The following is a 21,846-nucleotide window of genomic DNA, read 5'->3' as shown; positions in this document are numbered from 1 at the left end:
ATGCTGGTCTACATCGACGACATCTTAATTTACTCCCGGAGCCTGGCCGAACATCGCCACCACGTTGTGGAGGTCCTCAAGCACCTGAGACAATTCCACCTCTTTCTGAAGGCTGAAAAGTGTTCATTCCACCAACCCTCTGTACACTTCCTTGGTTACATCATTGACCACAGTGGCATCCGGATGGACGAGGGGAAGGTGGAAGCTATCAAGTCCTGGCCAACTCCATCCACCATTAAAGAACTCCAACGCTTCCTTGGTTTTGCAAATTTCTACCGTCGCTTCATCAAGAACTACAGCTCCATTGCTCATCCACTTACCAACCTGCTTCGAAACCAGCCCAAGTCTCTGTCCTGGAACCCAGCTGCCACCAACGCCTTTAACATCCTCAGAGAAGCCTTCACCACCGCTCCCCTCCTCGTCCACCCTAATCCCGATCTGCCGTTCATAGTGGAGGTGGACACCTCCATCACAGGAGTGGGAGCGGTCTTGTCTCAGCAGCAGGGGACCCCAAGTAGACTCCATCCATGCGCCGCCTTCTCCCGCAAGCTCAACCCGGCGGAGGTCAACTACGACATTGGCAACCGAGAACTCCTAGCCGTGAAGCTGGCATTGGAAGAATGGAGGCATTGGCTGGAGGGAGCTAAACATCCATTCCTTGTCCTTACTGACCATAAGAACTTGGAGTACCTACGAGCTGCTAAAAGACTGAACCCAAGACAAGCACGCTGGGCCCTATTCTTCTCCCGTTTCGACTTCTCCATTTCCTACCATCCAGGCTCTAAAAATGTGAAAGCGGACGTTCTATCTTGCCTCCATTCTCCAGAGGAGAAACCCAAAGAACCAGAGACCATCCTCCCAAGCTCCATCATCGTAAGTCCTATCTCCTGGTCTGAAGAGACATTACCCTCCTCCAATGCCTCCACGAACGGTCCACCGGGTTGCCCACCTTGCTTGCTCTACGTCACCAGGCACGACGCACACCACTGACTCACACTGCCCACACATCACTTGGCACTGGCCACCCGGGGTTCAATGAAACCCTCTCGCTGCTAAGGGAGCGCTTCTGGTGGCCGAACATGGCAGCAGACGTCAGAAGGTACGTGCAGGGCTGCAGGGAGTGTGCCATCTCCAAGAGCCCACGCCATCTTCACGCCTCTGCCTGTTCCTAACCGACCCTGGTCACACCTAGGAGTGGACTTTATCACCGACCTGCCAGCATCCAATGGCTATACCTGCATCCTCGTTGTCATCGATCGATTCTCCAAGTCATGTCGTCTGATCCCATTGGGAGGTTTACCCACTGCCATGGAGACTGCTGAGCTAATGTTTAATCACGTGTTCAGATACTTCGGAATACCTGAAGATATTGTGTCAGACAGAGGTCCTCAGTTCATCTCCTGGGTATGGAAGGTCTTCCACTCACTCCTAGTGAGTGTAATAATGGAATATGACTAGAACAATAACTCTCACTGTTTATCCTGTTTCACGTCAGAGATGTAAATATTGTCCATCTTGAATGTCTAAATGTGGTGTGGACATAAGCAAATGATTGATGAGGATGTGTTTACATGCAAATGAGTTCATATTTGTTAAAGTGAAAATAAACGGTAAACAGCAGCAAAAAATTTAAAACATTCTCATGAAAAACAATATATATATATATATATATATATATATATATATATATATATATATATATATCTGTATTCCAGCCAAGCACAATCAAGTATTTAGAGGAAATAAGACTGAAACAACAGCAGCAGAAGATGATGTTATTATTTCAGTGGGATAATGAGAGTCCAACAACCTTTACTAACATTATAAATGAACTTCAGGGGAATGAAAGCACAATATGAGCACTTTAACGTCTTTCACGGGTTTGTTTCCTCATAAAATCTTTAAGCTAATAAGTTAAGTGTATTTGGCTTGCTGTCTGCTGTGGAGGGGCTTGAGGAAGCAGCTTCAACTCGAGCTTGGATATACCCCCCAGGGACTACTAGTGCCTGGAAGAGGAGTACGATAGATGAGATGCCTAAATTATGTGGTGGAGTTGGGGAGGTGGAGGGATATCGAAACAACTGATGCCAGAGCAGGGTGAGTAGCTGCTTATATGCTCGGGTCGTAATTGAAAGATTAGGGTTCCCTCCTCCCAAAATTATGTTGTGAACTTCACTTATCTCGTCTCTGTTGTGAATGTCTCCTCCTCAACACCCGGGGTCTCTGCTCTCAGAGGAGGGAAAAGAAGAAAGCCCATGAGAGCAGAAAAACGTTTCTCCCTCTTTGTCACCAGCACCAGATAAAAAGTGGCCCAAAACAGAGAAACACAAACATACATGATATTTTAATTAAGGTCCATATTCATATAGACTGACACTGACTGACACAGACATCAAGATGCAAATAAAGGGAGAGAGTTGGACAAATACACAAATATAGAGGAAGTGAATATGAAATAGGGGTTTTCAGAGAAATACACAAATGATGTGATGATGAATGACGGATGAGAGCAGATATAATGATCACACTGTTTGAAGCTGCAGACAGAAACATCAGACTCAGGACAGAAACACACGACCTCTAAAGTAAGAACAACTCACATGTTCATTCTTCAAACACAACTAGACTTTGAGATGTTAATATTGTCTGAATGATTATGTACAGTGAATTCATGCTGCTGTTCAGATACTAACTGAAACTGTCATATTTTACTCCAAAAAGAATCTGTGAATGTTTGATATCTGAGTTTTTCAATGTGTTTCTTCCTCAGAAATGGAGCAAACTCTATATTTCATTCTTCTTCTCATTGGTGAGTGTGTTTGTTGTTTTATTGATGGTTTATAGTTTCATCAGGTTTGACTCTGTTATGAAAAGCATTAAATCAAACCCTCTCTTTCACAGCTCTCTGCTCCATATCTGAATGTGTTCAGCATCAGTATCACTTTATAAACGTGAAGAAGACCTGGACTGAAGCTCAGAGATACTGCAGAGAGAATTACACAGATCTGGCCACCGTTGACAACATGAACGACATGAACGAGCTGAAGAAGATTGTGAATGATGGACATGTCTGGATTGGGCTGCAGAGGAAGTGGCAGTGGTCTTCAGGTGATCCTGCGCTCTATCTGAACTGGGCTCCTGGACAACCTGAAGGCAGACATGATTGTGCTATGATGAGAAATGGACAATGGCATGATTTGCCATGTGATAACACCCGGGCTTTCATCTGTAGTTCATCTAACAACAGTAAGTTCAGCTCCCTACAATGACAATAAACATTATTTATAGAAAGGATGCGATAAAGTAGCGCCTGCTTATGACGTAACGGTTGGTCACGCCGGCGCAGCGCAACCGGAAGCCAGTTAAACCAGAGTTTAACAAGTTCTGTCTTGTGTGTGGGGGGGGAGATTATGTGTAAAGTAAGTGTTGAAAGTTTACGTGTTTCTTTGTTTATTGAGGATGATAAATATATGCATTTGAATTACCGGTGAGAATTGTTGTTTAATGTTGATTTAATGAGTGTTGTGAAGGGTTTAAAATGTCAAATGTATAATACTTACATCTTAATGAATTATGCCAGAAAAGGGCGAAGTCTGGCATATAAAAAGGGAGGCTAGACTCACATTCCGGGCTTGTTAACCATGTCGGCGAGAGTGTTACAGTGGAACCTCGAGCAAAACCCCAAAACCGTTGTATATTGTGGACTCAGTTTTCGTCTTTATTTTCTTGTTTTGTTGTTTTGGTACTTTTGTGATTTTGTGTGCACCTGTACATATACTTCACTGTGGACTGTCTTATTTACTGGCACTGTAAATAAAGTACACCCTGCATGGAAGTGCTGTGTGAGTAAGCCATCTTTTTTTTTTCCCCCTCCCCGCTACTTTTCCCCTCCCCAAAGCGAGTAGTGGCGCTCGCTTCACTACAAAGATACACCATATGTTGTACAAAATTGCAATGCAATACTAAATGCTTCTACTTTTTAATGTGGTCATAAAGAGACTGTGGATATTTTTCACACTTTCAACTAAAATCAATTTCTGATTCACTCACATGTTGATCTTTTCTTGTCACTTGGGATAATTGTGGGAATCTGCCATTAGAGAACCTAGAGAATTTACAACACAATTACATAAAATATAAAAATATCATATGGTCATTGTTTTAAAGCTAACCCATGCTGTTGCTAAAGCTATCAGTGTTGCTTAGGCTTCTAGTCCTCTCAGTATAAATGTTTTTGCAAAGCTTTTGCGATTGTATTTGGCAATGTGCGTTACTTATCTGTTATCATTGGCAACATGCTCGATTGCTGCACACTGGTCGGGGCGCTTTCGTTTGTATAGCAACATACACACTGGTCGGATTGCCTGTGTTTAGCGCTATACATCGCAGATTCAAGCAGTTTTGCAGTAGAGACCGGAAAACAATGATTCATTGAGCAAACGGATTTTCTGCTGTGGCTGTCTTAAGCTGTTGTCTTAGACTTTATGCTCTGTATGATATCCGATAATACTGCAACATTCTGTGTTAAGTGAGCAACTTTCTAATAAATAGTAAATAAATAACATATGACAGAACTTCTTTTCTTTCTTCACCAGTGTGCAGGCTGATAATTCTGGATTTGAGCTTCATTGCCATGAAGTTAGAGTTAGATTTAATATAATTTTTAATGTTTATTATTTTCATGCTCAATAAAATTGTAAATTATTTGCTGTTATGCTTTTTTTTATACATTTAGGTGTTTTTGACAGTAAGATTGTAAAATAAATAATTTATAAAGTAATAAGTAATTTTTATTGTAAAAATTGTATTACTGTAAATAATTAGAGCAATGTTATTAAAGCATATATGTGACCCGTCACGGAATCCAGGGACACAAGTCGGCAGCACAACTCTCGAGCAAAATGAGAAAGAAGCATTTTTTTTCAAAATTGGTGATTTTCGTTTTTTTGCAGAATCTGTTAGTTGGGATCATGAAGAAGCCTTTCCGTGTTTGAGATAGCAGTATTGGTATATTTAAAAGCGTACATTTTGAGGTCGAAATCGGCTTGTTTTTCGGAGACTCTAGCACGCAGTAGGGGCGTGTCATTGTCTGTGTGTATTTCCATACTGGGAAGCGTGGCTACTTATTATGCAGCGCTCTGGCCGGCTCTAGCTGATATCAAAATTCAATGAAGAACCGTGGCCGTTACACCGAAAATGTTTTGAAGTACTTCTTCGACAAGCCGGATGCTTATGAACAAGCGCTCACTGATTCTGAAGACGATCTGAGCGACGATGAAAGCGGCATAATAAGACATTACCTCTCTGGAGTCGGGTAACGCGCCGGCGCGTTTTGCAGGTTTTTTTTCACATTGCAGCAAAACAGACTTAAAATACTCCATCATATTTTGTCATAGAGACATAAGTAATATATATCAATTGAAACTATAGAATGTCTTCTTTTATTTGTGTACACTCAGAGTAAAAACAAAATGTTGTGCTTTTTGAAAAATAAAGAAAACTAACATGATGCGTGATCTCTCATCTCCCTCTGAACGAAGTCCAATCTGATAGTTCTCAGAAAATGAACTGTAACTTAGTGAATACTAATCATAAAAAAATTATACTTATGTCTGAAAAAACGTTGAAATGTCAAGTTTTAAAATGTGTAAGTCAAATCGAAAACAAACCTTCTGTGTTTATGTAATCTGTATGAAAAGAGAGCCATGTCAGAAGTCTGTGATTCAGCTCATTATCACGCCACGCCCACGGAGCCAGCGCTATTCAGACGCAAATTCAGTCAATACATGCATTCATCGCCTCAATCGTGTATTTATTGTCTTGAAAAGTGTTTTGAATAGCCATAATTAGCGATCTCTGGCCTCTGTTAGTCCAGTTATTTCCTGGATTGCCTATTCTTCTTTAACAGGCTTCTCAGGTGAGAACATTTCATTTCATGATTAGTGACCAAAATGATCACGGTTATCACAGAATCCTGTTCAAAAAGTCAATTCACCAAGTTTTATGTGGAAAACCAGCAAATAAAAAATAAAATTAGCATCAATATGTACTTTTTCTTTACATAAACATTAAAATAATAACATTAAAAATGATGGGCAGATTTTAAAGGAGTTTCTTGCAACATGTTATCTACAATGCACAAGTTCAAATAGAGTTTTGACAAAAAAAGTCACATATTTCAGCCTCTAAATCATTTTTATAAAAGTAAAAAAAAATAAATTACTGACATTTACAATGCACATTAACCTTTATTATTAATAGTATGCGGTCCATGCAGCTTTACAGGGGGTATGGCTTATCTAAATGAGATGTAAATGAGCCCTATTGTCACTCCCAGCAGGTGAGAACAGGTGAGAACTGCACAAACTTTAAAGGGGTTTTTCTCCCTCTTGAGCTTTCTTGATTGCCTACCTTCAAATGGCCACAACTTCTCCAAATATTATCAGATTTCCATGTGTCACACATCGTTGGAAAGCTTGGAGACTGCACTTTCAGAATCTGTGAATAACTCAAAATGCCCCAAAACCGACTTGTGTCCCTACTTTCCGTGACTGGTCACATATAATAACTGTATATACCCTTCACATATTTATGTATTTTTAAATTAATTTTATTTTTGCAACCAGATATCACTTATTAAACTTGGACTCAATAATACACCTCAGGTCTGTTTGCACGAGTAAAATAAATAAAAAACACTCATTTAATGTTTGAGAGCATAAACATAATGCTGGTATCACATTCACTAACCTGTCGCTCTTTAAATTCTTTTAAATTCTTTTGCAGACGGTCTTTGTGGTGTCCGTGGGCTTGCCCTGACTGTCGGCAATGTAAGCTAAATAATGCCATATTTCGCTTCGTGCATCTGCTTTCTCAACAATTTGTGAACGGTCTGCAAGAGCACCTGTATATGCAACCATACCTCTCATTTCATCACCATAAAAGCCGTTGCGCAGTTGAGAGGAATAAACGCACTCAATTTGCCTTAAAAGCAGCACACTGCATGCACACTGCCCCCTGCTGTCGCACATTAGGAAATACAGCTGGCACTCAAAGTACCGGTACTAATAAAATGAAGAACCGGACCGTTTTTAAAAGCAGGGTATCGCGATACCTTTCTAGTACCGGTATATCGTGCAACACTAGTTCATGATGAGGAAGCACTGTATTTCGTTGCTTAGCTGCATCTAACTCCGAGCTATTGCTGTGGGTGTATGCTTCCCTGACCAGACTACCACTAGTTTAATACTCGTCTGTGATATACAACATGCTTGTTGTATCAGATTGCTGCCGCTAGGGGTGTAAGCTTCCCCCAATAGAGAAAGAGAAATAAATAAATAAATAAAAATAGTTATTTCCCTTTCGTGGGAACTATCGACGCTGCGTGAAACGCATTGGGAACATTCTGCGTGATATCGTCATTGAAGCACTCCTGTATCCAACCAATCATGTAACGAGACGTCAGAGGCGGGTGACGTCACGGACCAGGAAACTATAAAGCATGCCCGGATGCAGAGAACGCTAGCTTCTGTTATCTTCAGCAAGCACTCTATGTTATCCCGTGTGTCTTATTTATTGTTGTCTGTCCAAATATATTGTTTGTCTCACTCTTCGTCTGAGGACAAGAGCTGCAGCAACAAGTGTGTGTGTGTCTAAGATCGCTGTTGTGCGTCTTATTTTTTGTGATTTAAAATCTCTCTCTTTGTCTGAGGACAAGAGCTTCAAAAAATATATATACATACATACACCACATAAGACACAAATATATATAAAGAAATGGCGGCTGAAAGCAGCAAGCAGTTCAGGAAATGTGTCCATCCCTGCACTCGCTTTATCCCTGATGGGGATACGCACGATATGTGTGTTGTTTGCCTGGGGGTTGAGCACACGCAGGCAGCTCTCGAGGGAGCTGTCTGCGTGCATTGCGAAAGGCTCACCCTCAGAGTGCTGCGATCTCGCCAGGCACTCTTTGATAAAACGGAGGGTGCCTCAGTTGGTGTTCCCCGCGGATTGGGTCCCGCTGCTGCCGAGGCAGAGCGAAGGCTCCATTCGTGGGGTTCACAAATGGATCTGGCAGCGGGGGTTGAGACGGGCCCCGCCCTATCTCTCCCTTTAGCTGCCAGACCTACTGTCTCTCCTGCCGTGGTGGAAGCACGCCCAGCGGTTTCTTCCCCTCGGGGAGTGACATCGGCACTTCATCTGTCTTCATCTGAGGATGTTGATGTGATGAGTGTCGACGCAGCGGAAGAGGAACCGCCATCCTCTTCCTCTGCAGATGAGGAGCTCATGGAGGTAGTGGCCAGAGCTGTTGCCAAATTAAATATTAGCTGGCCAGAAGCAGAGCGGGGAGATGTAAGACCTAAAAGCAAACTCGATGAGCGCTTTCTCCCCGCGCGGTCATTACCTCCACGTCGGTGCTTGCCGTTCTTTCCGGATCTACACACTGAGGTGTCTAGATCATGGAATAGACCGGTCCAACACAGAGTGTTCAGCCCCCAGACCTCGGTCTATAGCAACATCGTGGGGCTGAAACAGTATGGTTATGCGGCGATGCCCCGGGTTGAAGAGACGCTCGCGGGCTATCTCTCACCCGAGTCGGCATCGTCCTTAAAAGCACCGACGTTGCCCACCAAGCCCCTTAAGACTACATCTTCCTTGGTGGGCAAAGCTTATGCGGCAGCAGGGCAGGCAGCAGCATGTCTTCACACCATGGCGCTGCTGCAAGCTTATCAAGCTGAAGTGCTCTGATACCAGCGGGGAGGCCACATTTGAGTGCATCCAGGAACTGCGCATGGCGACAGACCTGGCTCTCCGTGCCACCAAGGAGACGGCTAAAGAAGTGGGCCGTTCTATGGCAGCCCTGGTGGCCACGGAGAGGCACTTGTGGCTGAACCTCTCCGACATAAGGGACAGAGATAAGTCTGCCCTTATGGACGCGCCGCTGTCTCCTGCGGGCCTCTTCGGTGACGCAGTCACAACTGTCGTCGAGAGGTTCCAGGAGACCAAGAAACAATCTGCGGCGTTTCAGAGGTTCCTCCCCCGCCGATCTAAAATCCCCGCCGAGACTGTTGAGCGGGAGCAGTCTCGGCCCGCAACGAGCTCCTCAGCGCACCACAGAGCGCAACAAAAAATTAGTGTGGCCGCCCGTGCTCCCCCACGTAGATTCTGGGGACAGGGGCGAGCTGCACAGAAGCCTTCTCAGCCCAAGACAGACCTGCGGGCTGTTATTGTGGCGCGGAAGGCTTCTAAAAAGCGGTCCTGATGTCTGTGGATCAGGACCCAGGAGGGCGGCCCCCGTCTGGAGGAAGCATGGTGTTGAAACACCTGGCCCCCGCTTCCATCCAGCGCCCTCCGGGGACCACGCTATTTTTACCATCCAGTGTGCGTCGTGTCCCCACCAATGCTCTGAGGAGGGTTGGCCTGCACTTGATTCGGCTGACTTCTGCCGGCACGCCGTTTCAGAGCGCCGAGCCAAGTGCTAAAAAAACACCAGAGGCCAGTCTCGAGAGACTGGTTCCCTTAGTAGATTTTCTGGAAGAATGGAAAACTCTACCGAATATATCAAATTGGGTGCTGCTCATGATAGAAAAGGGGTACAAAATTCAGTTCGGGTCTCGCCCGCCCAGATTCAATGGGGTCCTTCCCACAGTGGTGACCCCCGAGCAGTCTCTGGTTATGGAACAGGAAGTTATGACACTTTTGCTAAAAGGAGCTATAGAAAGGGTTCCTCCTCCCAGCAAGCTGTCAGGTTTCTACAGCCGTTACTTCATAGTTCCGAAGAAGGATGGAGGACTTCGTCCTATCATAGACTTATGGGTGTTGAATCGGTCGGTGCAAAGACTAAAATTCAAAATGCTTACACTCAAACAGATCATTCCCCAAATCAGGTCCGAGGACTGGTTTGTGACGATAGACTTGAAAGATGCTTACTTTCATGTATCCATCCATCCTTCTCATTGGAAGTTCCTCAGGTTTGCTTTCGGGGGCGAAGCTTACCAGTACAAGGTTCTTCCGTTTGGCCTATCATTATCACCCCGCACATTCACGAAGTGCGTGGATGCAGCCCTGGCTCCTTTGAGACTCCAGGGCATTCGCATACTGAATTACATCGACGATTGGTTGATTCTAGCTCGCTCAGAGCAACAAGCAGTTCAACATCGAGATGTTGTTCTGTCTCACATGAAAAGGCTTGGGCTGAGGCTCAATGCCAAGAAGAGTGTGCTGATACCGGCTCAGACCACCAATTATCTAGGTGTTATGTGGGACTCCACAACAATGCGGGCACGTCTGACTCCTGCCCGTGTGAGCTCTGTTCTGTCAGCCGTAAAAAGGGTGAAGTTAGGCCAGTCTCTCACTGTGAAACAGTTTCAGAAACTGTTGGGTCTAATGGCAGCTGCGTCCAACATAATTCCTTTTGGCCTCCTGCATATGAGACCCCTACAGTGGTGGCTCAGGACCAGGGGGTTTTCCCCGAGGGGGAACCCTTTTCGAATGATCAAAGTCACACGGCAATGCCTTCGTGCTCTAGCCGTGTGGAAAGACCCCTGGTTCCTGTCCCAGGGTCCCGCGTTGGGAGCCTCTGGTCGTCGCGCAATGCTTATGACAGACGCTTCCCTCACGGGCTGGGGAGCGATCATGAGCGGTCGCTCAGCTCAGGGTCTTTGGGAGGACCATCAACTCTCCTGGCATATAAATTGGCTGGAGATGATGGCGGTGTTTCTAGCAAAACACTTCTAAAACACTTTCTCCCAGACCTGAGAGACCACCATGTGCTGGTCCGCACAGACAATATGTCAGTGGTCTCTTATATAAACCATCAGGGGGCTCTACGGTCTCGCCAACTAAATTACTTGGCCCGTCGGATCCTCCTGTGGTCTCAGGGGAAGTTGCTTTCGTTGAAGGCAGCCTATATCCCCGGGAGTCAGAATGTGGGGGCAGACGCCCTGTCGAGGCAGGGGCCGAGGCCCAGGGAGTGGAGACTCCATCCAGAAGTGGTGGATCTCATTTGGAAAAACTTTGGTCAGGCACAAGTAGACCTGTTTGCTTCGGGAGAGTCAACCCAGTGTCCGCTCTGGTACTCCCTCACGCATCCGGCACCCCTGGGTCTGGATGCCATGGTACAGACGTGGCCGAGGCTACGTCTGTATGCATTTCCCCCGTTCGCTCTGCTCCCACGAGTCCTGGAGAAAGTACGCCAGGAAGGGGTCAGCCTGATACTGGTGGCCCCATACTGGCCGACCCAAATATGGTTCTCGGACTTGGTGTCCATGATAGACGGCGCTCTGATGGAGCTCCCCTTGAGACGGGATCTTCTATCTCAGGCGGGCGGCGCAATAATACATCCCCGCCCAGAACTATGGAAACTATGGGCCTGGCCTCTGAGGGGGACAGGTTCATAGAGGCTGGTCTCTCATCTGAGGTTGTTGAGACCATACTTAGCTCCAGGGCTCCCTCCACGAGGAAGCTTTACTCTTATAAGTGGAATTTATTCTCTACCTGGTGTAGACAACATGAAACGGACCCTGTCCGTGCTCCTATCAGCTTTGTGCTATCCTTTCTCCAAGAAAAATTCTCGGAGGGCTTATCTTATTCAACCTTGAAGGTTTATGTTGCGGCTATATCAGCCTATCATGTTGGGGGGGATTCCTCGGTTGGTCGAGACCCCTCGTGTCACGCTTCCTCCGTGGTACACTGAGGCTGAGGCCTCCAGTGCACACAAGGACCCCGGTCTGGGACTTATCAGTGGTTCTACGTGGGTTAGCTGAGGCTCCCTTTGAACCACTGGAGGAGGTGTCTGTAAAGTTTCTGACTTTAAAGACGATATTTTTACTTGCTATTACTTCTCTAAAAAGAATTGGAGATCTTCAGGCCCTTTCATTGGCCCCCTCATATCTGGAGTTCGCTCCTGGAATGGTGAGAGCATTTCTTCATGCTAGACCTGGCTATGTGCCGAAGGTCCCCACCAATGTCCCGGGTCCTATTGTGCTTCAAGCCTTTCATCCTCCTCCATTTATATCTTCGGATCAGGAAAAACTAAATCTGCTTTGCCCAGTGAGGGCTTTGGACGCTTATGTCCACAGAGCTGCCCTGTGGAGTAAAACAGAGCAATTGTTCGTCTGTTACGGTTCTCCTAATAAAGGTGGACCGGCGTCCAAGCAGAGGATGAGCAAGTGGGTGGTTGAGGCCATCTCACTTGCATATAAAGTGGTCGGACAGTCCTCTCCTTTTAACGTCCGCGCTCATTCCACAAGGGGTATGGCGGCATCGAAAGCTTTGATGTCTGGCGTCTCTATGAGTGACGTTTGTGATGCAGCTGGATGGTCAAACCAGCACACATTTATCAAATATTATAACCTTGATGTGGGCTCCACTCCGGGGTCCTCCGTACTGTCGAGCTAAGATAGCAAGCATTTGAAGTACGGCACAGTTGGGATTGCGTTCCCAATGCGTTTCACGCAGCGTCGATAGTTCGCACGAAAGGGAACGTCTCGGGTTACGGATGTAACCTTGGTTCCCTGAGTAAGGGAACGAGACGCTGCGTCTCTTGCCGTACCCCTGCATGCTTGCGAGTGCTTGCTTCAGATTTTCCACAGAAGCTAGCGTTCTCTGCATCCGGGCATGCTTTATAGTTTCCTGGTCCGTGACGTCACCCGCCTCTGACGTCTCGTTACACGATTGGTTGGATACAGGAGTGCTTCAATGACGATATCACGCAGAAGGTTCCCAATGCGTTTCACGCAGCGTCTCATTCCCTTACTCAGGGAACCAGGGTTACATCCGTAACCCGAGACGGTTTTAGGCAATGGTTGTATGCTTCCCCGACTAGATTGCCACTAGGGGTGTAAGCTTTCCCTAATAAATATATGTGTTAAAAAAAAAAAAAAAAAACGCTGGTTAATTAATAATTTACAACATACTTGTTGTATCAGATTTGCTGCCGCTAGGAGTGTAAGCTTCCCCCATTTATTAAAAAAAAAAAAAAAACCTGGTCTAGGCTCATTCAGGTAACTGCATTTTAATGAAACATGGCATTCAGATTTTCGCACTCAGGTTGTGTTGGGGAATATCAGCATATGGTTTGTTTTGGGGGTTTATTGCTGCTCTCCCTGCTCTTATCCATTCTAGGCTGCATGGATGCGTAGGGAGTTCTTGCCCAGAACAGATCCATACCGCCAATACAAACTCTATGAATTATCAATCATATTTGACGATAGTGGTCCTGACAGAAATTAATATTAATATTGCAACAATGTTAATTTGTATGTTAATAGTCTACAATCCAAGATTTTGAATGAACTTTTACTGACATATTTCTAAAGACTAGTTAACAAATATATTCAGCTGCAGTGAAACATCTTCATCTGTTTGATGTTTCTCTCATTCAGATCTTTGTGTCTGAATCAAGTATTCTAGAGAAATGTGTAACAAAACATAATGAAGAAATATAAAGTTATATTAAAATCATCGCAAATGATACTTAATGTTATATCAGCAAAATCATCATGAATATTGTGAATATTTAATATATCATCAGCTGTAGAAACAGTCTTTGAATGACACTTGTTTCTGATGTTTCCACTGCTGCTCTTATTCACATCAAACCATAAAGCAGCATAAGAATAATGAACAAACTGATTCATGAATCTGTTTCCATTTGTTTTTCTTAAAGCGAACACAGGACTCGTCTTTGTCAATCAGGTGAAGAATTGGAGAGATGCTCAGAGTTACTGCAGACAGAAACACATTGATCTGGTCAGTGTGAGGAACCAGAATGAGAGTCAACAGCTTCAGCAGTTCATCACTGATAGTCGCATATCTGGTGATGTCTGGATCGGTCTGTTCAGAGACTCATGGCAGTGGTCAGATCAGAGTAACTCCTCATTCAGATACTGGAATACTGGTGAACCTAATAATGCTGGAGGAAATGAAAACTGTGCAGAGATTCCGAACGCTCAGGGACAATGGAATGACGTCTCTTGCAACAGAGAGTTTCCTTTTGTGTGTTATGAAGGTGAGCAGATCCTCACAAACACACACAATCCATCCATCACCTCCAGATATCTTAAAGTTCACACTACATGTCTGACATGACAAATTCCTCCACAGTGTTTGTTCTGCATGTTGTTTTTGATCAGTCTCTCTCTAGTTTCTGCTTGTGGTTTGTTTTGTGTCCAGATAAACTGATTCTGATCAAAGAGAAGCTGACATGGTCTGAAGCTCTGAGATACTGCAGACAGAATCATGTGGATCTGGTCTCGGTTCATTCAGGAGAGATTCAGCGTGAGGTGATGAATGTGGTTAAACAGGCGTCTACTGAGGCGGTGTGGTTGGGTTTACGTCACTCCTGCACTGTGGGCCTCTGGTTCTGGGTGAGCGGACAGACCGTGTGCTATCAGAACTGGGCCATTGATGATTCAGAGAACTGTGATTCTGCAGTGAGATCTGGAGCAGTTCAGTCTGGAGGAGATCAGCGCTGGATCAGCCGTCCTGAGACTGACAGACTCAACTTCATCTGCAGCAGATATGGAGAGTGAACGGATACACATAAGTTTCATGTAAGATAACAAATGGTTGTGTGTTCACTTCAGCTTGCCTGCATGAACTCAAAATATGGCTTAAAAATAATTTCATGATACTTAACGATGATAAAACCCAAATCATTCAATTTGGGCCAAAAGAGCACCCAGATGATTTCTGTCTCGTTTTCTGTTATTTACTAACTTCAGAATTAATTGAATTTTGTGAGGGGTCAAAGCGCATCATATACTCGTCATTATATGTTTATACAGTTTTCTTTGTGTTTTATCATGATATAATTCATGTAACTGAAGATTGTGTGAGTTTTTTTAATTCCTCATTTGTGTTTTAAGGATCTCTGTGGTACTTCTCTCTCTTATATTGAGTTTCATGTATTAATCATGACTTTATATTAGAAATGACTGGATGAATGTGAATCAATGAGAACATTATGTGCCTCAGCTAAATGAAATATTGTTTATTCATGAAGAATTGAAGGTTGGGTATAAAATATCTAATTCTTTTGTGCTGAACATAAAATAATGTGTCAATAACAGCAGCTCAAATAAACTCATGTATAACCAGCAGTCTCATCTCTTGACTGTTTCCCAACATCAGAATGATAATTATATCACAAAATCCAACATGGTTTAAATTATAATTCAAACATATTGAGGATACATAAGCTCTGTCTCAGTTCAGATACTGCATCCTTCGAAGGTTGTATTCGAAAAACTGAATACGTCGACAAAGGCTTACAAATGCATCCTTCTTTCCCTGGGCTGTGAAAGACCCACTCGTATCCAGCCTATCCCAAGATTCACCGCACACCGGTGATGACTGGATTCTTTCAAAGAAAATGACAAGTTGTACTTCGGTGGTGACCGATGATTTACATTTAAATGTTAGTCTTGTGTTTTAATTAGCTTAAACAGCTAACCATACAAATGTTAGAAGACCAATGGCCTTTATTAAAAACTAAAAATATTGTTAAAATAATAGTAATAGTAAAGTTTCAAGGTATTGCAGATCTGTACCTCTGCACTTGATTAGCTGAATTTGTTAATGTGAGGCAAAACTTGCTCTAACATTTGGTTTTGTTTTAGAGAGAAAAGAGCAGATGCTCAGTTTAAACTGAAGGTAAAAATAATGATTTATTCACTGAGGCCAAAAATTCAGTCAGTGTGGCTTGAAGATAAAGGCTACAACCTTTTATAATATCTCCATTTAACCATCTTACATAAAATTACAGTTAAATTAACCCTCAGCCTTTACAAAGATCTTTCACTTTGTTGTGTTTTTGCTGTCACGCAAGCTTTGTTAGATCATGTTTAAACCAATGTTAGGCATCCAACTATATGATTTCTAGTATTTGTCCTGTTGTCACTTTTTCTACTCTTCATAAGCTGGCATTCCTTTGTAAACAAGCGTTTAGTTTTTCTCTTGTTTAAGGATAATTCTGGGGGGGAAATGGCCTGATATTTACACTATACACTCACATATATCAACAATCAGCATATGAATCTCAACAATGGTGACATGCTTCATGCCAGCACACAAAACCCATTCAGATTCCCAGCATGCATTGTTGCACAAATAAATGAATTCTTTTCCTATTTATTTCTGAAAATGTTTGATTGTCACCATAGTTGAGGTTTGTATGATGAGTGTTGATGTATAAGTGTGTCTCAACATTTACACAAAACGTTGTGTCAGTGGCTCAATTTGTTCATTTCTTTTTTCAATAATTTTTTCAACTCCATCATTAATTAAATCATGAAACTAGAGAAAATAAAAACAGTTTAAATCAGTGGTTCCCAAATTTTTTGAAAGCATGGCACCCCTCAGTAGTATTATATATATATATATATATATATATATATATATATATATATATATATATATATATATATATATATTGTAAGGCTTGATTTTCCTGCTAAACGAAAACTGAGATCAAGCATCCTGCAATAAAGCAATAAAGCGTATCTGGAGAGAAGATCTTAAAAGAATAGCAAGGGGCAACGCCTTGCCCCCACTCCAAAAGGACAACGCCTCCTCCCCCCCCACACACACACACAAACTCTCCTTCCCCCTGCCTCAAGTCACTGAAAGTTATTCAAAACATATAATGTAACTTGTGTATCTATTGTTTTTCCCTTTTCATGTTTGGTATCATTTAATTTGTCTCAGTGCGATTGGTAAAACGGTCTCAATTTCATAGCAGTCACTAGAATTATGAAGAAGATGGAAAATTAAGGACAATTCTGTTCTCTTTTTGGGTGGTGTCTCTTCTCCTCTCCCCCAAAACAGGTGTTGGTGTAATAAACATTTACGATCCTTTTGTTCTGGTTCTGGTATAAAAGGTAAAGAGCAAAGCAGTCATGGGGGATCATCTGTAGAAGAGGCCCCCCAGAGATGGGTGAATGTCTGAAGACATTCACCCATCACTGTGTATATATGCATTTCTTTGAGTAATCGATGTTATGCATTTATCATTTCTGAATTGGCTTTAATTGGTTATTTGTGTAATTGACACGATAAACTTTTACCTGACAAATAAAATGTTATATTTGATTTACTCTGGGTTCTCCTGATATCATCCCAGGTAAAAAAGTAGTATACTTTAGTGTATTTGAAATATGAATGAAGTACATGAATTATAAAACAAGTATACTTCTACTTGTTGTACTTTATTTAAAGAGTATTTGGTTTGTACTTTTTAAAAGTATACTTCGAAAAAGATGTAATTAAGTTCAACTTAATAGTCCAAACAGTAAGTATACTAATTTATCAGTAATCAAATTATTTTTTAAATGTACTTTTTGAAAGTGTACTTTGTTGTAAATGTATTTTAAATTGTATTGAAGTTTATTTTTTTTTAAGTGTATTAAATTTGACATACTTAGAGTGGTAATTCAGTGTACTTATGGGAAGTATATTTTTTTGGAAATTAATTGTTAGTATACTTTTTTTAAAGTGTACTATGTTCTCACTTCATTAGAAGTGTGACTTCTGTACACTTTATACAGTACACTCTAAAATAAGTGTATTTTTAGTGGCATATCAGAGTGCTCTCATAAAATATGTTAAAATACAAAAATGTATAGTGGTAATTTAGTGTACTTTTAGTAAGTACGCTTATTTTTAATACAAAGTATAATTTATTAAAGTGTACACACTGATTTCACTTCATCTGTAGTGTAATCTTAGAGTCAGTCTGTTGTTCGTTATCTGGCTCGGCTCGGTGTTCATCTTCAGTTCTCTCTTCACAGCAGTTCAGTCAGTGTACTGTTTGAGTACATGAATTACTCGGGGATATTGGTTTGTTTGAACTCAGAGGGAGTGTCAGCCACATTAAAAAAGTTAACAGCTTAAGTCATTTGTGGATTAATGCGTATTGGAGACGCGAACCGTTTAAAACGATTCAGTTCGATTTGGTGAACTGGTTCAAAAAGATCCGGTTACATCGAATGATTCGTTCGCGAACCGGATATCACAAACTGCTTTGTTTTGAACTCTCTCTCAACAGACACGGAAAAGAAGACAATGCTGAATAAAGTCGTAGTTTTTGCTATTTTTGGACCAAAATGTATTTTTGATGCTTCAAAAAAATTCTAACTGACCCACTGATGTCACATGGACTACTTTGATGATGTTTTTCTTACCTTTCTGAGCTCTCGGACTAAATCTAAAATATCTTAAACTTTGTTCCAAAGATAAACGGAGGTCTTACGGGTTTGGAACAACATGAGGGTATGTTATTAATGACATAATTTTGCTATTTGGGTGAACTAACCCTTTAATTTGAAGAACATGCATGTTCACGTTATGTCTTGGAATACAGACCTGACTTCCCAGATTACAAATTTGAAAATCCACTTAACTCTGCCATTTTTGCCGTCATTGACTACTGTTAATACTTCTTGTTTGAATTTCACTGATTAAGCAATATGGTAAAAGTGACAGTGGGTTGGTACTGATTAGGGCTGGGATAAACGATAATTTTTTTTTTTTTACGATTAATTTAGCGATTATTTTTCGGTGCATCGATTAATCTAACGACTCTTTTTTGTTTTTGTTTTTTTCAGTCCGATTCTATTTCGGTTTGATTCGATTATCGATAATCTCCCCATTAATTGACTATTACCAATTTATAAAAAGTCCAAAATAAAAGACTATACAAGTGCAAAGTAATGTATTCTTAGTCAGAGGTAGCGTTCGATAAAACCTTGAAGCCTTAAACACATAGTTCTAGCTTACTAATAAAAAAGTGCATCTTGTAATTCTTCTTTCAGATGAAAATAACAACAAATTGATGTCTAGCATTCAATAAAAAAAAAGGTCACCCAAAATACTTGTTTAGAGCAATTGAAAGAATACAGTAACCAATGTAAACTTGAGGGCTTTAAGCTATTTAAGTGCTTTTCCAACAAAAAATAAATAAAAATTAACAGCGACAGTGGGAGCCAGCAGCCTGTCATGGTGTCCTTCCTGAACCAACAGAATTTAACATTTGTTGAAAACACATAGCTTACTGAAAAAAAGTGCATCTTTTAATTCTTCATTCACATAAAAATAACAACAACGTATAGTAGTACACTCTGCCACTCACCTTTTTCTTAAAAAAAAATACTAATGTAGGTAACTAGAATTTAATAAATGGAACATTATTGTAAAGTGTACCGATTTGTTATACACTGATTCAGACGTCTCATGAGTTCAGTGTTGGACAGATCAGTTGTTTTAACTATTCATTTAAGTGAATCAGTTCAAATGAGTCATTAGTTCGCGAATCGGACATGTCATTATTGGACGTGTAGCCTACGGCAAGTGCTGTGTGATTATCCCGGCAGTTTATTTTTTAGCACAACTCGCATTCCGCGGTAATTCAGCAAAAAAAATATCTCAGAATGCTCCACGTGAAACTTTGTTCATCCCAGCCCTGGTACGGATATAACTACAAGGCCTCTGGCAAATTGGCGCAGGTACCAATACTGTGACCACAAGTGACATGTTGCGTTTATAGGCAACCCTCACAGGGAAAGGAAAAAAAGGCAAGCTGAAGGAGCAGCTTGAGCCAGAAAAAAACCAACGCAATTTTAGGTACAGTAATGTCATAGTTATGTATCCAAATCCATTGTCATGATTGATTGACAAATCCATTATAATCAATGATTGTATTTCAATGTTATACATTGTCTATCCTGTTTTAATTCATTCCCCATGTCTCTTTCCTGTTTTCACAGATGCAGTGAGGGAGCGATTCCCCAACACAGAGGTGGCAGAGATCCAGGCCCTTCTACGGAGGAAGTGCAACAATGAGAGCTACAAGGCCTCTAGTAACTCAAGTCAGAGCTACAGGTGCTGGTCATATAATTAGAATATCGTGAAAAAGTTCATTTTTTTTTATTGTAAATTATTTTTAAAAATGAAACTTTCATATATTCTAGATTCCCTACATGTAAAGTAAAACATTTCAAAAGTTTTTTTTTTTTTAAATTTTGATGATTAGAGCGTACAGCTCATGAAAGTCCAAAATCCTGTATCTCAAAATATTAGAATATTTCCTAAGATCAATCAAAAAACGGATTTTCAAAACAGAAAAGTTCAAGTTCTTTAAAGTATGTTCATTTGTACACTCAATACTTGGTCGGCAGCACATATTTCAGCAAATGACTTGCTCCTAGCACAAATTACAGCATCAGTGAAGTGTGGCATGGAAGTGATCAGCCTGTGGCACTGCTGAGGCACTATTGAGCCTTCAGATCATCTGTATATTGTTGGATCGACTGTTTCTCATCTTTCTCTTAAAAATATCCCATAGATTCAGGGGTCAGGCATGTTGGCTGGCCAATAAAACACAGTAATATCATGGTCAGCAAACCACTTGGAAGTGGTTTTTGCACTGTTAGCAGGTGCTAAAGTCCTGCTGGAAAAGGAAATCAGCATCTCCATAAAGCTTATCAGCAGATGGAAGCATAAAGTGCTCCAAAATCTCCTGGAAGATGGCTGCATTGACTTTGCACTTGATAAAACACAATGGACCAACACCAGCAGACGTCACGGCCCCCCAAATCATTACTAACTTCAGAAAATTCCCACTAGACTTCAAGCAGCTTGGATTCTGTGCCTCTCCAGTCTTCCTTCAGACTCTGGGACCATGATTTCAACATGAAATGCAAAATTTAATTTTATCTGAAAAGAGGACTTTCGACCACTGTTCACTGTCCAGTTTTTTTTTCTCCTTAGCCCAGGTAAGATGCTTCTGACGTTGTTTCTGTTTCAGAAGTGGCTTGGTAGTCCTTTTCCTGAAGATGTCTGAGTGTGGTGACTCTTGATGCGCTGACTCCGGCTTCATTTGACTCATTGTGAAGCTCTCCCAAGTGTCTGAATCGGCTTTACTTGACAGTATTCTCAAGCTTGTGGTCATCCCTGTTGCTTGTGCACCTTTGCTTACCCAATTTCTTCCTTCTAGTCAACTTTGCATTTAATATGCTTTGATACATCACTCTGTAAACAGCCACCACATTCAGTAATGACCATCTCTGACTTACTCTCTCTGTGGAGGGTGTCAATGATTGTCTCCTGGACCATTGCCAAGTCAGCAGTCTTCCCCATTAGTGTGGTTTCAAAGAACAAGAGATACCCGGAATTTATACTGTAGGGATGGTCATTTAATGAAACTCAAATGTACATATTCTAATATTTTGAGATACTGGATTTTGGACTTTCATGAGCTGTACGCTCTAATCAACAAATTAAAAAAAAAAAAACTTTTGAAATGTTTTACTTTACATGTAGGGAATCTAGTATAAATGAAAGTTTCATTTTTTAAAATAATTTACAATGAAAAAATGAACTTTTTCACGATATTCTAATTATATGACCAGCACCTGTATATATGCATGTGTAGTAAGTTGTTTGCCATTGTTCTGTTCCCGGCATTTCAGAGAAAGTCGACTGTTCAAAGTTCTTCCTTTTGCCAATATCTGCTTTTGTGTGTTACTTTTGTGTTAATAATAAAGATCCTTTTCTGAAATGCAATTTGTAATCTGTTGATTTAATGTACTTGAACTGAATTGTAATGTAATACACTTGTAGTGTAATACCAACATTCATGCTTAAGTATAACAAAATGGGGATAAAATTACAAATGAAATGTACTTTCAATTTGTTTCTACCTTACACTATAATAACATTGCACTGAAAGTACGTGTCTATGATGTTTAGGTTGTAATTGAACTTCACTTCAAAAACATTATTATTGTCATAGTGGGACACTTTAAAAGCACTAAATATAGTTAGGAAGTGCATTTGTAGATCACT

The 21,846-nt window shown here is 41.5% G+C and overlaps 1 protein-coding gene across 1 annotated transcript; it reads left to right on the top strand.

Annotated features, from left to right (window-relative positions):
* LOC125263949 (macrophage mannose receptor 1-like) lies at positions 1-14,604 on the top strand. Its single transcript, XM_048183149.1, has 6 exons — positions 1-477; positions 565-931; positions 2,771-2,809; positions 2,902-3,246; positions 13,670-14,011; positions 14,176-14,604. Exons 1-6 carry the CDS (start codon positions 1-3, stop codon positions 14,532-14,534), a joined length of 1,929 nt encoding a protein of 642 aa, XP_048039106.1. The 3' UTR covers positions 14,535-14,604.
* Positions 14,605-21,846: the final 7,242 nt, after the last annotated feature.

This window comes from Megalobrama amblycephala, linkage group LG3 (assembly GCF_018812025.1).
Source record: "Megalobrama amblycephala isolate DHTTF-2021 linkage group LG3, ASM1881202v1, whole genome shotgun sequence".
Lineage (NCBI taxonomy): Eukaryota > Metazoa > Chordata > Actinopteri > Cypriniformes > Xenocyprididae > Megalobrama > Megalobrama amblycephala.
The sequence above is the reverse complement of the archived record's forward strand: the minus strand, read 5'-3'. Positions and strand labels throughout refer to the sequence as shown.